The sequence below is a fragment of the Cuculus canorus genome, chromosome 3 (assembly GCF_017976375.1).
Source record: "Cuculus canorus isolate bCucCan1 chromosome 3, bCucCan1.pri, whole genome shotgun sequence".
NCBI lineage: Eukaryota > Metazoa > Chordata > Aves > Cuculiformes > Cuculidae > Cuculus > Cuculus canorus.
This window is the reverse complement of record NC_071403.1, coordinates 71,319,243-71,335,914: the sequence shown is the minus strand read 5'-3', so window position 1 is coordinate 71,335,914 and position 16,672 is coordinate 71,319,243. Positions and strand designations below refer to the sequence as shown.

General features: G+C 42.3%; 1 protein-coding gene across 2 annotated transcripts in view; it reads left to right on the top strand.

The window, feature by feature from the left end:
• The window catches only part of FBXO11 (F-box protein 11), a 68,344-nt gene that overhangs the window by 36,294 nt on the left and 15,378 nt on the right, over positions 1-16,672 (top strand). Inside the window, exons 4-11 of one of the 2 annotated variants that reach the window (XM_054062470.1) lie at positions 3,317-3,458; positions 4,736-4,865; positions 5,851-5,934; positions 6,017-6,149; positions 11,051-11,157; positions 11,256-11,367; positions 16,267-16,373; positions 16,460-16,597. In XM_054062470.1, coding sequence (XP_053918445.1) covers positions 3,317-3,458; positions 4,736-4,865; positions 5,851-5,934; positions 6,017-6,149; positions 11,051-11,157; positions 11,256-11,367; positions 16,267-16,373; positions 16,460-16,597 — 953 coding nt within the window. Of the gene's footprint in view, positions 1-3,313; positions 3,459-4,735; positions 4,866-5,850; positions 5,935-6,016; positions 6,150-11,050; positions 11,158-11,255; positions 11,368-16,266; positions 16,374-16,459; positions 16,598-16,672 lie in introns of both variants that reach the window. The other variant, XM_054062469.1, reaches the window with a different exon arrangement.

Below are 16,672 nucleotides of genomic sequence, written 5' to 3'. Positions count from 1 at the left end.
AAAAGGTATCCATGCAGACATCATTTACACTTCAGAGTTTGTGGGCTGACGTTCTTGGTCTTTGTACAAAGAAGGCAATAATTTTCAGGCAGTTTTCCCTGCCCTTGGTCTTGGTATTACAGTACTGACTTCAATCTACTCAGTGATCAAAACCAAAACTGAGTCAGCTTCACCATGTCCTGGGGAACAGTGTGGCATAACCAGCTGCATTTCCAATAATCAGTTGTCTGGTATATTAACACTTTGTTAAAATCATCAAGTGTTGAACTGCCAACTTCTGTTGGGACAAAGGTAAAGATTGGTGATGGCTTCTTGTGCTTTGTTTTTGGTTTTATTCTTGTCTGGTTTTAACACTGATTTGGAAAAACACAGGTTTTTTTTTTTTTTAAGAGTGCACATTTCAATAGGCATAAAACTGCCAGGAGCACATGAATGTTTATGGTTTGGTGGCCGAGTAAACCTTTAGAACTGTTGCAGCTTATTGCTGTAAACTGGGAGCAAGAACCTGGTGAATGCCCCCATCCTTGCTTAGACAGGTTACTAAAAACTGGCCGAAGCATGAAGTGTGAATCTATAAAACAAAGGCATGTAATTCTGTCTGGGACCCAGCGGATATTTAAGGCTTCCCGTTATGAAGCAAATTAGCTTTTTCATATTGTACTGGAGAATTCCGCCTTGTAATTGCCGTAGCAGTGGAGAGATTGTACATAGACCACTGCTTTGTAGTTGAGCAGAAGGCAATTTAAATTAAATTAAATCTCTCGCTTCTACAGGGTTTTGGATAAAAGTGGATAAGGATGGCAAACACCTGTAAAACCATCATCTTAATTTCGCCTAAGTTTCCAAGTAAATACACCTCAAACTGCGGGGGGTTGGGGGCATTTATTGTGGCTTTTTTGTTATTGTTTTTATATTATTACATTTTGACACTCTCAAGGTTGGTCCCTGCTCCTTGCAGTAAGGAAATGCATCTGGATTTCAGTTTTCGTTCTGAGATGGCAACTGGGGAGGGAAATGGGAGTCTGAGCTGCTGAGCTATAGGAAGCACTACGCTAGTGAACATCCTACTCCAGTGAAATGTTAATACAGTTCCTAGCATGGATAAACATAAAGAGAGAAGAAACTCTGCAGGGTGTTCAGGGATGTCATTGACTGCCTTGGAAAGAGGATGGAATTATGTGCCTCAGGGTTTTCTGTGTTTAGAGGAGAAGACAGGTTGTGGAAGGCTGTAAGGATTTACTGCTCTGCGTGCACAATGTCTCTTTTCTGCTGCCATCCATGCTGAAGACTGGATTTCCACATTGGAGCGGGAAGCTACCAGAAAAAGATTTTGGAAGCCATATCCAATTACACTGTAATGCATTTTAAGGGCAGCTAGGACTTTAAGGGTAAAATGCTGCTGCCAGTGTGACACAGGAACAAAACTTACTCCCTTCAGGGGAAAACCTGAATCTATGGTGCACTTAACGCTTTTGGTAATGCCCATCCACGTTCACCTTGTGGACATTACTAACCCTGCTGCTGAGCAGAACTGTCTTGGCTAGCTCTTGGACAATCATTCTTGTCTGCTTCCTTGTGCCCATGCTAGCACTTCTGTAGCTTGCAGTGAACTACATGGAGGAACACATAAAAACTTAGTTTGGAGGGTGAGGAAAGATAAGGGAAAAAAAAAAATCAGCTTTATTCTGTCTATGACCAATTCCACCAACCCAAAAGGGACGTGGGGAGCCGATAGCTGTGGGCGTGTGGAAAGGTGAGGTTCATCGCATATGTACAGCATGGATTTTGTTGGATTAAGGCAGCGTGTGCCTGTACTATAGGGCTATGAGTTGTGGTACTGTTAAAGCAGCCAGCAGTCAGTTGCATAAATGCTCTCCTGGCATCTCAGAGGAAATCAGGATCTCTGGTCGCCAAGGTGACATTCCTACTATGGTGCAACAGGAACAGGTTCAGAGAAGTCACTGCGGAGTCAGTAATATTGGAATTTCTGCTCACTGGTCTGACCTCAGCTGTGAGCGTGACACCCTGGAGAAACAGCTGCAGTTGGATCTCTCGTAGGACACAGGTTCTGGTGACGTGGGCTGTAGGCCATAGTTCAGCGTCTCTGTAAAAGCCACAGTCCTGGTGTCTGCACTTCATGTTTTCTCTTCTTGCTGGAGATGACGCAGTGGTCTGTGCTGCTTTGTGCAGAGAAGACTTGGGGCTTTTTTGGGGTGGAATCTCCAATGGAAACTGTTTTTCAGATTGTGATTCCCTCAAATTTAATAGGTTGTCTTTCTGAGTGTCAGTTTAGTAGGCTCCCTGTAACAGCCAAAATGATGGCTTCCTCAGTTCAGGTGGTCTAGGAAAAACAAATACTATGAGGGGTGTTAGATGGATGTGATTGCAGTGGGGATGGAGCAGGAGCTGTTCATGCCCTGAATTACAAATCCTACAAACTTTGTAAGCTGTTCAATATGATTCTGCCTGCAAAAGCATTCTGGAGACAATGACTGCACAGGTGAACTGGGTGAGCAGAATTCCCTGCTGCAAGGATGCTTCCCACCGGAGGGACTCATGTGACAGCAAACTGCAGATGGCAGTTCCCCACAAACTGTTGTGTGCAGAGCACACGTGTGCTTTAACAGAGGGCACGCACATCTCCGCACTGTGGTAAGGGAATGCCACTTCCTCAGACCTCTGTTGGACATCTAGCAAGGCTAACGCTTCTGGATTTGATTTTTCATTTTGAAAGAAAGAGCATCAATGGAAGTAACTGGAAGGAGAGACTGGAATAATTGCTGGGTGCTGGTTTCCTGCATCTCAGACGTGTTTATTCCTAGGGGGTTCGTTTTGTGAGAATAAGGACATTTTCCTAGTGTTTTTTCCAGATAGCGACTAAATTCTTCTGTGTTTGAAAACTTGGAGAGATTTGGGGACTGAATGATTACTATTATTGTACGGATAATATATGTTAATTGGACTATGAGAGAGCTGAAAGCAGTGAGGAGCCAGGATATTTGGAACGTGCATAAGAGCCTACTTAACTTCTGCAGCTGTGTGCGAATTGATCCTGCTTAACAGAAAAGGCGAACTGGAAAGTTTAGAAAGAGAGCTTGAAGTCTGTGACACGAGTCAGGTAGAAGTGTACTACCTACCTTGATTTTGCCTTTAGATTTACATGAAATGTGCTTTTTCTAAAACAGAAGTACAGCTGCTTTGAGATCCTTGGCATTTTAGATGGGAATCTTTCACATGGCAAGCTGCTCATGTATTTTGACCAGGATTTGGGCTGCCTAAACCTGTCAATAATATTATATTGGTTACTGTACAGCAGCACCTGCAGAACAATATCTCCAGGAGAAGTTGCCTGATGAAGTGGTTCTGAAGATCTTCTCCTACCTGCTGGAGCAGGACCTCTGCAGAGCAGCCTGTGTGTGTAAGCGCTTCAGCGAGCTGGCAAACGATCCCATTTTGTGGTAAGTGAAAAGCTTTTCCTATTATCTTGGGGAACATTAAATGTGCTGCGCGAGATGCTGGTACAATGGGAAATGGAAATTCTGGTTGCAATTAGTTGAATTAAATTACATTTTAATATGTCTGGTTTACTTCAGCATTATTTGTTACTTAAGAATATATGATTATAGGTTTTAGACAGTAAAACTTGTGATTCTCTAAATCTGAAGTGTTAAATAATGTTAAATAATGTCTGAGTTAAATAACAGTGAAGAATTCTTTCAGTAGCCACGCCTTTGCTTCCTCTCTTTCACACTTTTCAGGCTGTTGTGGGCATCATGTTCCTTCACGCAAAGCAAGAAACGCATTTCTTAATGTAAAATGCAAATTTTGTCTGGTTTGGTTTGATTTTTTTGGTTAATAGTTGAATACTGGAGCTGTTTTACTCCATGTGAACCATCCCAACTCCTGGGTTCTTGAGGGCTTGGATAAATGAGATCCAAATTTGCAGTATTTTGTAAGGGGCAAAAATAACATCTGTTTCTTTGGCTGGCTTTTATAATAAAGATTAAGACTAGAAGAAAAAGAATAAAATTTGAGTATAACATCGCAAAAGTGCTTTTTGCTTTCTGTCCTCAGGACAGTTTTGGGAGTGTCTTTTGAGCTGAATTACATCTACTGAGATTCAGTGGCATCTTCTAAGTCTGGGCTTAATATCAACAGGCTCAGACACTGCCATTTATTTGTATTCTGGGGCTAATCAAAAGAATCCGGTTGTTGTGTCCTTCAGGTGCCATTTTCTTCTTTTTAAGCCATCATAATCTGTCCACTGATGAACTGCATTCAGAATACAATGAATCTTTTGTTCTCTGTGAGTGCATTTTGTTCAGCCGTTCTGGCAAGGTGAGGTGGACATGGTGACACGCGTTGGCTGAAGTTTTGTTACCCTACGAGCTGTCCTAAGTGTTAAAGCTGTGATTGGTATAGAATTAGACTGATTCCACAGACACTGTCACTGTTTGCTTGATTTTCTTGCAATTGTAATTGCATGTTGAGAACTCTGTCACTTGGGTTGTGAGACACATGTCAAGATTTTTCTTATAAAAACACAGAATCAGTCCAGAAAAATTGGTTTGGAAGTGTTTTAAAGTGGTTTGTACTGATCTTGGTCAAATACAGTCACGGACTGGCAAATGCTTTTGTGAAAATACCAGTGTTTCTGACTTTTGATGTGTTATATTAAAATGGAAGAGTAATTAGAATTGCATTGATTTTTCTTTTTGCTTGACATTCTGCTTAGGAAAAGATTGTACATGGAAGTATTTGAGTACACTCGGCCCATGATGCATCCTGAACCTGGCAAGTTTTATCAGATAAACCCAGAAGAATATGAACATCCAAATCCCTGGAAGGAAAGCTTTCAGCAGCTGGTAACAGCAGTATTCATTTCTATTCCAATTTAATGATGGTTCATAAAAGCAAAAACCTCAACTTCTGAAATGTGGCTGACAATAGTAATTATTTTGGGATAAGACTTTAACTGATAGCAGTGAGAAGGTGGGGGGAGATCCCTGTGTTGTGATATGCAGCAGGAGGATAGCTGAAGTCATTTCCCAGTTTGAGGCATGCTCCAGGGAGATGCGTCGTGGTAAAGTGGAGTGCCGAGCAACCAGCTCTTCTGTGGTGGGTTTTCCTCATGCTTTGCATCACTGAAATTCTGTGGAAGAAATTGTCATAGGCTGTGGCTCACAGATAAACTCCAAATGTATGGTATCATCACGTATTATCAGTGTGCATGCTGGCTATCGGATCTGTACGCATCTTCCTGTAGTTGACCAAACAGTGTATTGATAACATCACTTGGGCTTAAATAGTGGCTGAGAGCTGACATCAAGCGTCAAAGGAGTTGCGTAAATGGCTGGGCATGGTATTTGAAAAACAGAAGTAAGGGAAGTAAATACCAAGGCGAGTGTGCCATACAGTGTGATTGGTGAATGAAATTCCACAGCCCGTTGAGGACAAACACTTGATTTGGCTTCTTTGTTCAGCTCTCAATCAAATGGAAGTGTGTAGGATTCATGCAGTTTGTTTTGTGGCATGCTACTAGCGAACCAAAGATGGAACTAAGGACATCTGTGGTTGAGCAGGTGAGGAACACGAAGCATTCCAGTCAGTTTGGAGGCTTCTGACTGCATAAGCAGATTGGCCTCTTAGTTTGGATGTTCACTCTCTTAGTCAGGTCACTCTCAGACAGCTTCTGGTGTTGCTATTTCAAAGACGTGCCTAATATGGGAGATCAGAATAAGATCCTTGTTTCCTGGAACAAACTGGTCTTGGTAATTGGGGGATCAGTCCATCTGTGCATCCAGACCCACCCATCTGCAAGCTCACCATAACTTCTTTTCCTCCTTTCAGTACAAAGGAGCACATGTAAAGCCAGGGTTTGCTGAACACTTCTACAGTAATCCCGCAAGATACAAAGGAAGAGAAAATATGCTGGTATGTTTCTAAAGCAGTGCTTAAGAATATTTGTGTATCTTTGCATGGATATTTCTCTCTAAACTTCTCCCTTTTCTTTTAGTATTACGATACCATTGAGGATGCTCTTGGTGGAGTTCAGGAAGCTCATTTTGATGGACTTATCTTTGTTCATTCTGGTATATATACTGATGAATGGATATATATAGAATCTCCAATCACCATGATCGGTGCAGGTATTAAAACTCGGATACTTTTGTCTCAAATTATGACTTAATTACCAAGATATTCTGGTGTATTCAATATCCATTATAAACACCCATCTCTCTTCCTCAGCCTGGTAAATAAGGATTTTCTGTACAAGTGTCACTAACTAAGTAGCAGATGATGCTTCAGACTGAAGTACTACTGTCTGCTTGTTAGTTCTTGGAATAACTTATTTCTCTCTTTATTTCACTAGGAGAAAAACATTAAATTTGTCAGAAAGCATACTCGGTTACATGATTTCAGTTGAAATGTTCAAGTGGTTCTTAAGAAATTTGTTTATATATAACCGATCTCCAGAGCAGAACCCAGCAGTGGGAGCAAGCCCAGATTATATATGTCCCATTTTCTTCAGCATCATAATTCCATCTTCAGGAAGGAAATGAAAGCATCCAGCAGGAAGGTTCTAAGACTGGGCGTTCTTTCTTTGTTCATCTCTCAACTGTTCCTCTAGAGGAGAACCTTTACAGAGAAGGAAATAAGACTTTCAGAAAGGTTTAGGAAGTTGGTAGAACATGATAGACCTGTCTGCAAATTGTGAAGCTGGTTGCTTTTTCCGCCCCTACTGTGAGTTTACTGATCCTGAGTAGTGTGACAGAGTGTAAGGATTTAGACTCTGTCAATGTCTGCTACAGATTGTAGTTAGGAGGTCTTGGGCCTCTTTCTCCTGTGTAGACCCAGAACCGAACTGCTTGCTTTTTCCAAGATACCGTCTATCTGGATTGTTTTTCTGTTGATTGGGTTGGGGTTTTGGTTTGGTTTGTTTCTTAAAAAAAATTCTCTCTTTTCAGGTCTCTGTTCTGCACACCAATGCTTTTGTTCTTGAGTGAACCTATTCCAGTCCTTCTTGCCTGGGTTTTGCAGCCTCGGCAGTGGGAATGGTTTTGACCAATGCAGTCAGGTTGTTCCAGTGTTGAGCTTATCCCTGCAAATCTGCAGGATGCAATCACATTCATGCGTTAGTTTGTCAGTTCATGACTATGTTTCTGACGCTAACATCCTGAACATCCCTGCTTGCAGAGCTTTGGCTGGTATTGTGGAGAGGGTTTGGAGCACAAACTGAATTCCTTTTGTATGACACTAATCAAAGAGATCTGTTCCTGGAATACTCTCGCTGCACTCCTAATGGTTGGTGTGTGCTCAGTCAGAGAGACTAGGCCGGGACTGGTCCACAATCCCTGTCTGCTCTGCCCTCCCTCTCCTGCAGCGCATGTGGTGTGGGTGTCCGATCCACAGTGCTCTGCAGTACTGCTCTGTTAGGCTGCAGCACTTGCTGCTGCAGGCGGAGCCTTAGACAAACAACAAAACACCCCAGGTTCTGCTTCAGGCAGGGGCTGGCAGCAATAGGTGCCAGTACAAATAGGGTGAGTCATATTCCTGAAGTGTCTGAAATCCAGGAGAAACTGGATCAGCACTGTTCTAAGATATAAAATTTCCGTATTGCTGCATGAAACTTGAAACGACATCTTCAGTATCTGTTTAAAATTCCGCATGTTCTCTGGCTCCTGTTAAGCTTTGAAAAAGACCCTTGGCTTTCTCTGCTACTGGAATTTAACCTAGGTTATTGGGAAAAGCAGTTCTCTTAACCACAGTTCTTTAAAAGCAAGGGATCTGCATGGCATATTTTTGTAATTGAATAGCTGTCCTGGGGAGCAGAACCTCTAGGAGGACTTCAGCAACACTCCATGTATTCGTATTTCAGTGCCTGGCACTGCTGTCTCTTTGCTTCCTAAACCCTTCCCCACAGAGTGGTCAGTGGCTTTGCGGAGGGAGTCAGTTTTCATTTGTCTGGAAAAGAAAAGAAATTAAAGGAACCTACTAAGCCTTGGAGACCTATCTCTGCTCTGGTCTGTTGAGCTTTTTGGAGTGCAGGGATTAAGGCAGCACCAAATCTCTGTGCAGTTCTACTCAGGTTTCTTTAATGGGTTTTGCTAACTCCTGAGGAACATGGCATTATTAGAAAGGCAGCTTTACATAACCCAGGCTTTCAGGAACCTTCTGCTTTCTCATAGAAGGAAAACGTTCTTGCAGAATAATGCCTGGTGTTCTAGGGTTGTTGTTCTGTTTAATTTTGAGGTTATTTATTTCCTCCCTTAAATCCAGTGGAAAAAGTCAGGTTCCAAAGTAAGTTTTGGGAGTTTTCCCAAAGTGGCTTAGCTGAACTGTCAAGTGAGAAGCAAGAGTAGAGATCCTGTGAGGGAACTAATGTATCTGGGTAAATGGACAGAAATACCTGTGAACTTCCTAAAATAATTCTGTGTTCCAGGACTTAGGGAGTTTGTCAGATCGCTGCAGGAATGCAAGACTTTTGTGGAGCACCAATCTTACTTCAGGTGCAAAGTCTCTTGTCTTACTAGCTGAGTTTCAGCAGCTGTACAGACGTGTCCTGGTCTGAGAATTGCACTGAATGTGTGTTTTAGGAAATACAACTTTCATTTTTTCCCCTTTGATTTTCCATTTGACTTAAATAATGTGCAAGTAAACAAGAAGAAGTTTATAAAAGTATTTTCCAGTCCAGAAAGAAAAAAGTAAACCAATTAAGAATTATTGCAATTTTAGGGGTATAAAAATCTAAAATGGTAAGGACCATCATGATTAGGTATTTATTCCCTTTCAATGCAAGAGAAATTTCACGTGCCCTGACTTTTGTTTAAAAATCTGTTCTGCATGTCTTAATTAGAAGTTGCATTTCAGACTAGTTTAGAGCTGTGCATAATGCAGACTGCAGGATCTAAAGGGGCCTCTGCAGTTTTTGCCTGATGCGATTCAACAGAGTCGCAGTTATTTTCTGCAGCATCTGTAATTTTTCTATTACAGAAAAGCAAAGTTGTTTTATTCCTTTTGAGGAATAAAAGAATTTTGAGGCAACATCCAGTTAATTTTTAACTCTTTAGGCAGTCTCTTATCACAGGCTTCCTGTTAAATTATTTCTGAATGATCTCACTTGGTCCTCGAAGAGCATGAATTGTGATCCCATGCAACATGATTTCTTGTGAGCTGTTTTGCTTGATTACAAAATTGATGGCCCTTTTCTTTCTTCTCCCTTCCTTGTACTGGTTTCTCTGTTCTCAAGGGGTCTAAAGCAAAAGCTGAAACACAGCTATTTCTCTGAATGATTCTGTTGCACAGATTCAATAGGACGTTGTTGAGAATTTATTTGATGCATATACAGTGAGACCAGTGCTTGAGCAAGTCCCCTTCCCTCTTCAGCCCTTTCCTGGGGGTATCTAAATGTGGTGGTCCTGCTGATTGACATGGTCCATCACAGATGTTCTGGAACCTCCCAGACTCAGAGATCTGAGAGGAAGGGGCTGCCTGTAGAGAACGTCATCCAAGCACATGGCAAACACCTCCTGGCACAGTTCCACAAGCCTCCCTGCATTGTTTGATGGTGGTTCAGCACGTCCAATGTGAGGTACAATGTTTCCTCACCCCTCTAAGAGGAGAGCACAATTCCGATATCAATTTATGGCTCTTTATTCCCTGTTAAAGGCTCCATTTACTTTCTGGGTTCAACTCGCCTGCAGTACTGTGGCAGTACTGTGTTCCTCCTCAGACGCTGAATTTTACTGGTGTGTATGTGCCAGCACATTTAAACCTTGGTTATAAAACCAAATCATTACATACAAATGATGCTGGGCCACAGAAAAATAATTTTGTATGGTGACACAAAACCTCATGAAAGGCTCCTGTAGCTGTTATCTCATACCAAGCAAGCAGTGGTATGAAAAAGAGCTAGGCTACCTTAAAATATGTGCAGCTCTGCAGTCATGAGAGCAGAGATCTGGCTTTTAGATAGTGAGAAGCAGCTAGATAATGAAGGAGATGTTGCTTCATCCTCACTGGCACCTTTCTGCCAGGGCGATAAGGAACAGGACACACCACTTGTCTGCACCAGTGTTGACAGACACAGAAAAAGATCTCTGTGTGAGGAATCCTGGTGTAGGCTCTTCCTTAAAATACATCAATACCTGGTCACGTTTGTGTCCCTCGAGCTGGGCACAGTTTGCAGTTGCTCTCAGACAGGCGATCTGCTCTAATATGTGGAGCTTCCATATTCACATCTGTGTGTTGAGGAAGAGAGCTGCTGGCTTGCATATATAATGTGTAGTTTTGAGTTGGACCAACCCTCATGCTCGTGCCTGGGGATCACTGAATCAATACGGAAGTGAGGCTGCTGGTGACGTCTGCTCCCTCTGCTGGCTCTTGCCACACCAGTGTCAGCATCTCCTCCCTTGGATGGAGGATAACGGAACAGAGCAGAGCCATGCTGTTAACACAGTGACTCAGACGGCAGATGATGGGAACTTGCAGATGAACTGTTTTGAAGCCTTGTATCCATACCTCCAGAAGAACATCTCAGTCTCGTTGTATAAGGTTTTCTTATAAAGATTAGTGAGGATATCAGTTCAAACCTCTGATTCAGTATGGGGAGGTCACTCGTAGGTCATGAGCAGATTACTAAGGAGCTGGTTAAAGTGGTTCGCACTAAGAGGGAATGGATGTATTTAGCTTTAATAAAAGGGTTAAGAATACCAAAATAAATTGCACTTAGTAACCAAATTACAGCGTCTCCAGACTGGGGTCCGTGTTTCAGTTCAGTTTGGAATAAGTAGCAGTCAAAAAGCAGCTCAGTACAAGAGCAGGGTTGGTTCTCATGGTACTGAATATCAAATCAGTACAGAATTATCTTAGTTAAAGACTGTTTTCTTCGTTTGAAACTTTCTGTTTTAAGATCTCCTGAAATGAAGACTATTCTTGTGCCAAAGACAGTGTTTGTTTTCCCTAGTTTTGAACAGAATCTCTTAAGTAAGTTTCTTGAGGGTTTTTTTCAGTGTCATAAACTAAGACTTAATAAATGTCTTTTTTGCAGCGCCTGGAAAAGTAGCAGACAAAGTTATAATTGAAAACACTAGAGATTCCACCTTCGTTTTTATGGAGGGTTCTGAAGATGCCTATGTTGGATATATGACAATCAGGGTAAGGATCTCAGACTTCAGCAGAGCTTTTCATAATTTCATTTGAATGCCTGAGCAATTAAATGGACACTGCATTTCTGTGTTGTTCTCCTTTTTCAGTTCAACCCTGATGACAAATCTGCTCAGCACCACAATGCTCACCACTGCTTAGAGATCACCGTAAACTGCAGCCCTATTATAGACCACTGTATCATCCGGAGTACTTGCACGGGTCAGTTTGAAATTAACACTGTTTAAAGTCACTAAACTAGCCGGGACACAGGGAAGCAGCACAGAAACTGGTTATGGTTGCTGTTGTCATATTTCATTTGTTTAATATAGGTTGGAAAGCCTTGTTTTCCTTGAAATGGCGTCATTACAGTGACTTCTTTGTGCCCAAGACCTTTGTGATTATGTGTACTTGGTCTTCTGTGTGGATCAGTTTGGACTCTCTGGGCAGTAAATTGTATAAACTCTCACTTCCCAGGTTTTAAACTTACCCAGTTTTGGTACATAGCGTTGTCGCTGTCAGGAGAGTGTTTGAAGGGCTCATGCATGATTTTTGTTAGGTTCATTGCATTCTGCAGTACTGGGATTGATGGCATTACAAAGACCATGAGCTGTAACTGCTAAGCTGAGTTCGTTTTCCTGCCAAGAGGGGAATGATTTGACCTACTCCAGGTATGAGTTCTACTGTACAGGCAGAAGAATGCATAGGCATGGCAGTTCACAGTCACCAGACGTGGCAAGTTTGAACACGAGCAGGTGAAATGGAGTTAGAGCATCAGAAAAGAGGTCTAGGAGAATTAAGATATTAAGTTTTTGTGTGGAATTTGCAGTGTGAATTCCATATACCTAAGTTCAGATGGTGAAACAAAATGGCTCTGCACGGCAGACTGTGTGCAGAGGTTGCTGGGCTCACTATAAAGGCAAGGAAACACGGATATCTTCAACTATGTATGAAAACTACGCATCTCCAGTACAAACTATGGAGGAGAGAGTTCTGCAGGGAGCTGTAATAGGAACAGCAGAAGGATTCCTTGTAGAGAAGCTGTGCTTTCTTGGAGGTTTTGGGCCATAAAACATTTCACTTTTGGTTAAGGCAGCTCTGCACTTGGCATCACTGTCTGGTTTATTGAGACACATCAGCTAGTGTGTGGAAGTGTTGAAAGAAGAGGAACAAAGCCTAGCTAGCTGCTCTCAGGATCTTGATTCCTTTGTTTAATGTTGAATACAGGGAGATTGAAGTGTATGAAGAAAATTAGTTCTGGAAGTTCTGTATGCAAATACTGGGGACCTGGTGACAAAGGAGAGGAATGAGATTGATTTCTTGGGCCCCAGTCAGCTTGGTTGTAAAAGTAGCTTGAAGAGCTGTGTGGCTTTATGTTGAAATGTGCTTATTGATAAGCTAGTAGGTCTTAATGTTTTGGTGAGAATTATTAAAACCTAGCTTTGCTAACTTTTCATGGCCATTTTTCATTATGGAAGACTGTTTTTGAGTATTTTGGACTTTAGCCCTTTCAGTACACTGGGTTTGTGAATTCTTACTGCATTGTATTGTTGCTTCTGTTCTCCAAAGTTAAAATTCCTGGTCAATTTTGGAGGCTGTGTGTAGGCTGCACTGTCATCGCTTATTGATTATTACTTTTTATCGATACTTCAGTCCTCCCAAGCCTTGCTGTAACCTGCTCAGGAAGTACTAAGTGCGAGTAAAGAGGGAGGAAGGATGGCAGTCTGCCAGAAAAGGCATTTACTGCTTCCACACCAATGATATATCTCCAAAATATTGATCCATAAGTATTCAGAGTCTTTCCTAGCACATGCTTGGTGCCCTTTCTGTAGTTCTCTTAATGGCATTGGAAGCATTTTTTGACATTACGTCAAGTTCTTAAAGTGTGCAATATGTAAAGATGGGAGCTGCCTAAGTGCGAGTGGCTTAAGTTGGAGGGCTCCTGTTGCCAATTCAAAGCAACTTGGAAGTCTTTTAAACTAAAGTTTAAACAGCAAGATCCCAAGTCAAGGGACTCTGTTCCATTTGTTGCAGAGGAAATCTGGATTTGTCTTCACCTCAACAGAAGAAACAAGGTAGATGGCAGTGTGCCTTTTTTAAAGGATTGCTTAACTGTGCAGTCATTATATTCTGAGTAAACAAAATCAGCCTAAACCAGTAGCATATGTGCTTTGTGCTCTAAAAGGACCAGTTTCACACCATCAGTAACGAAATTCAGTGAAGTGAGTCAGGGTAAAGGTTGCTCTTGTTGTAGTGAGCGAATATGATACAGGTTTGGTTTTAGAACATAGCTCTGGGTTCCCAAAAATCCACAGCTCTTCGGTCGCACCAAAAGAGGTGGAGGAATTGGGAGTGAAAGGAGTTATGAAATATAAGAAAGGAGCAATTATTAGCTCCTATTAATTATTAGCAGTTAATATAAACAGGAAACTAGGAATTGCAGGAATCAGAAACGCTTCCCCAAAAATAGAAACACCCCAACAAAATACCTTGCTGCCCCTGCAAAAGAGCTTGAAAACCAAGCAAAGTGTGTGACATCTGTCTGAAAGAGACAGTGCTTGTGGCTTAAGTCAGGGAACAAAGGTGCTTTTAGCAGGGATGCTGATCCATCATAGATGTGGGAGAATTTCAGTGGCAAAGTGTTGTTTAATTTTTGTTCCATATTTAATGAGGGTAGGCAGGAATGATAAATGTGCTTGTGCCCTAGAGGAATAACGAAATACCTCCCATGCTTGATGGTAACCACTGGTGAGGTTAAACAGCTGTAAAAATAGGCAGTCTGAAGTCCGGCAGGAGCTTGAAAAGAGATGGTCCAGTGACTTGAGACGCGAGTGAAGAGGTGTGTGGCCCAGGGAAGATGGAACAGGATAGAGTACGGCAAGGGGTACTGCGTGGTTATCCTGGGTGGAATGATGGGATGGTACCTGCAAGGGATTGTCAATCAAGAACTTAAGAGGTCACGACTCGAGCAAATTAATGTGCATTTACAGGGAGTTATAATGGTCCCATCACACTGTTAGCACTTCTCATGACTTTGTTTGACTCAGAGAAGATAGCAGTGCTGCTATAATGACTTGGATCCTCTAAAAGTATTCGTCTTCAAGCTACAGTGCCTTAAAACATCATATTTTTACAGAATTACCAGAGCAGACATTGAATAGATGAAAAATAGCTTACAGGGTAAAAATAAATGGCTTTTTTTCTGGCTCTTTCAAAAATGACTTCTTGACTTAGGCCGCTTTATCAGGGGCTTGTAGTGAAGAAGTAAAGCACATTGACGGAATTTGTAGTCAAGGAAGACTGAGAGTGTGATAAATAACCAGAGGATGGGTTGCTATTCCCTTTGAAAGATGGACTTTCCAGAGTATTCACAGGAGTGTGGGCAGGTGGGAAGTTACACAAAACTGGTGTTTGTGTCTGGTTTTAAGTGGTGGACCTCTCTCCCAGGAAGGCTGGATTCCTAGGTAGAGCTTAGAGCCGTTGTAGGTAAGGTGCTAAATATGAACCCTCAAGGAGTTGAGTAGCCAAAAGAACTGACAGCATCCTTGGTCATGGCTGTGGGAATATCAGGCGAAGTAGAGAGACTGTGTTACGGCTCTGCTTAGTTGTCCGGCATGATGAAGCACTGGTTCTTGCTGTCCATAGTAACGTGTGGGAAAGGGAGAAACAGCTCAGTGAAAAGTCCTGAAAGACAGAGCAGAAGAACTCGGCTGTGATGAAAAACACCCTGACCACAGTTTGTTACTTAATGAGGAGAAGGATAAGGTGGGAGGAGTAGGTGATTTGGGCTGAACATATGTTTGCAGGGGGTCTGCACACACTAGTGCAAAGAGAGCAGGAACCAGGAGCTAAGGGTGGAGGCATTCCTCCAGGTGTCCCTAGAGATGTTCAAGGCCAGGCTGGATAGGGCTTTGAGCAACCTAATCCAGTGGAAGGTCTCCCTGCTTATGGCAGGGTAGGAGCTGGATGGGCTTTGAGGTCCCTTCTGACCCTAACCATTCCATGATTCTGTGAAATCCAGGAGAGGAATAGAAAGAGTAGATGAGTAGCTCTGTAAGGAGCTAAGGAACTGTGTGGTGCTTCTCAGTTGTTGGAAACGCTGAAATGAGTATAAATGTGTTTCTGAAAGATTTGCACTGGAGTTCCTGCTACTAGAGTTGAAGCGGGAATGAATTCAAGGAATTATTGCAGCCTGTATTATTCATAAGGGCAGACTGAAAAATGAAAATAATTTCTTTAGAATTTAAAAATCCACAAAATTATGTAAATGAGTCTGTGAATTATTAAAGGATAGCCTTTGTGGTACTGCTTGAAGGCAATAGGAAAGTGCACTAGTTTGTGTGTACTGGCTTGCGTATTTAGCGATGCTTAATTGCAAGATGATAGGTGTTGCATAGGCTGGACACCCTGGGATGAGGTCTGGCCTTTCTGCAATCACTGTGAATTCACAGTGGCTGCAGAATTCCATGTTCTCACCCTTCCTGGAGCAATTCCAGTCCTCCTTTTCCTGAAAGGAGGTTGTTTTCTGGGTACTGGCATAGTGGCCAGAATCATCCTGGGAGATGCAGCAGGGAGGTTTGCCATCCGGCTGAGAACAGACCTGCTGGGGTCTGATATGTGGTTCTATGCTCAGGATTGTGCAGTTTGCCTCCTGCTCGGGTTTCGGTAAAGTGTGTCTGTACACTATCAGATTGTTGTTTGTTGGTGCTCTTGGACATACTGGCATAGGAAGTTTAAAGACAAGTGATACAAGGCAGGAATCATGATAGGATAGAATTGTATTGTATTTCCATTGTCTGTTGTGAGCAGTTGGGATATTTCCAGCCTGACACAGGGAAAGGAATGAGGAAGAACTTCATTAAGTATGATTTATCACATAAACAATTCTGGCAGTTGTACACAGCCTTCTAACCCTGGCAGAGCGATTTTAAAACAACTCCTACCTCAGTTTTCTGCATCTCCGGAACGACGACAGCATTGTTTTCCTCCCATGGCTTGCAGTGCTTTGGCCCTGTGCACACCGTTTTAAGTATCAGTTCACAGGGACTTCTCTTGTGCTGCCAGGCTATTTATAAACACCCCATACTTCGAAGCGATGGTAACGGTCCCGTTTTCTTCCAGTTGGCTCTGCAGTGTGCGTTAGCGGCCAAGGAGCTTGTCCGACTATCAAACACTGTAACATCAGCGACTGTGAAAATGTGGGACTCTACATTACAGACCACGCACAGGTATTTTTTGGTATCAGTTTCTTCAATTTCATGAAGTCGTTCACTGTTCTTGACTCCAATCTCATTTTACCTGTTTTTTTCCCCAGGGCATATATGAGGACAATGAGATCTCCAATAATGCGTTAGCAGGGATTTGGGTTAAAAACCATGGCAATCCCATTATCAGACGGAATCACATTCACCATGGACGTGATGTTGGCGTTTTCACTTTTGACCATGGCATGGTAATGTATATTTTTTCCTTTGGAGAAATGTGGATGTTGTACATGTTAAGTCTTCACATTTTGCCTTTCACTGAA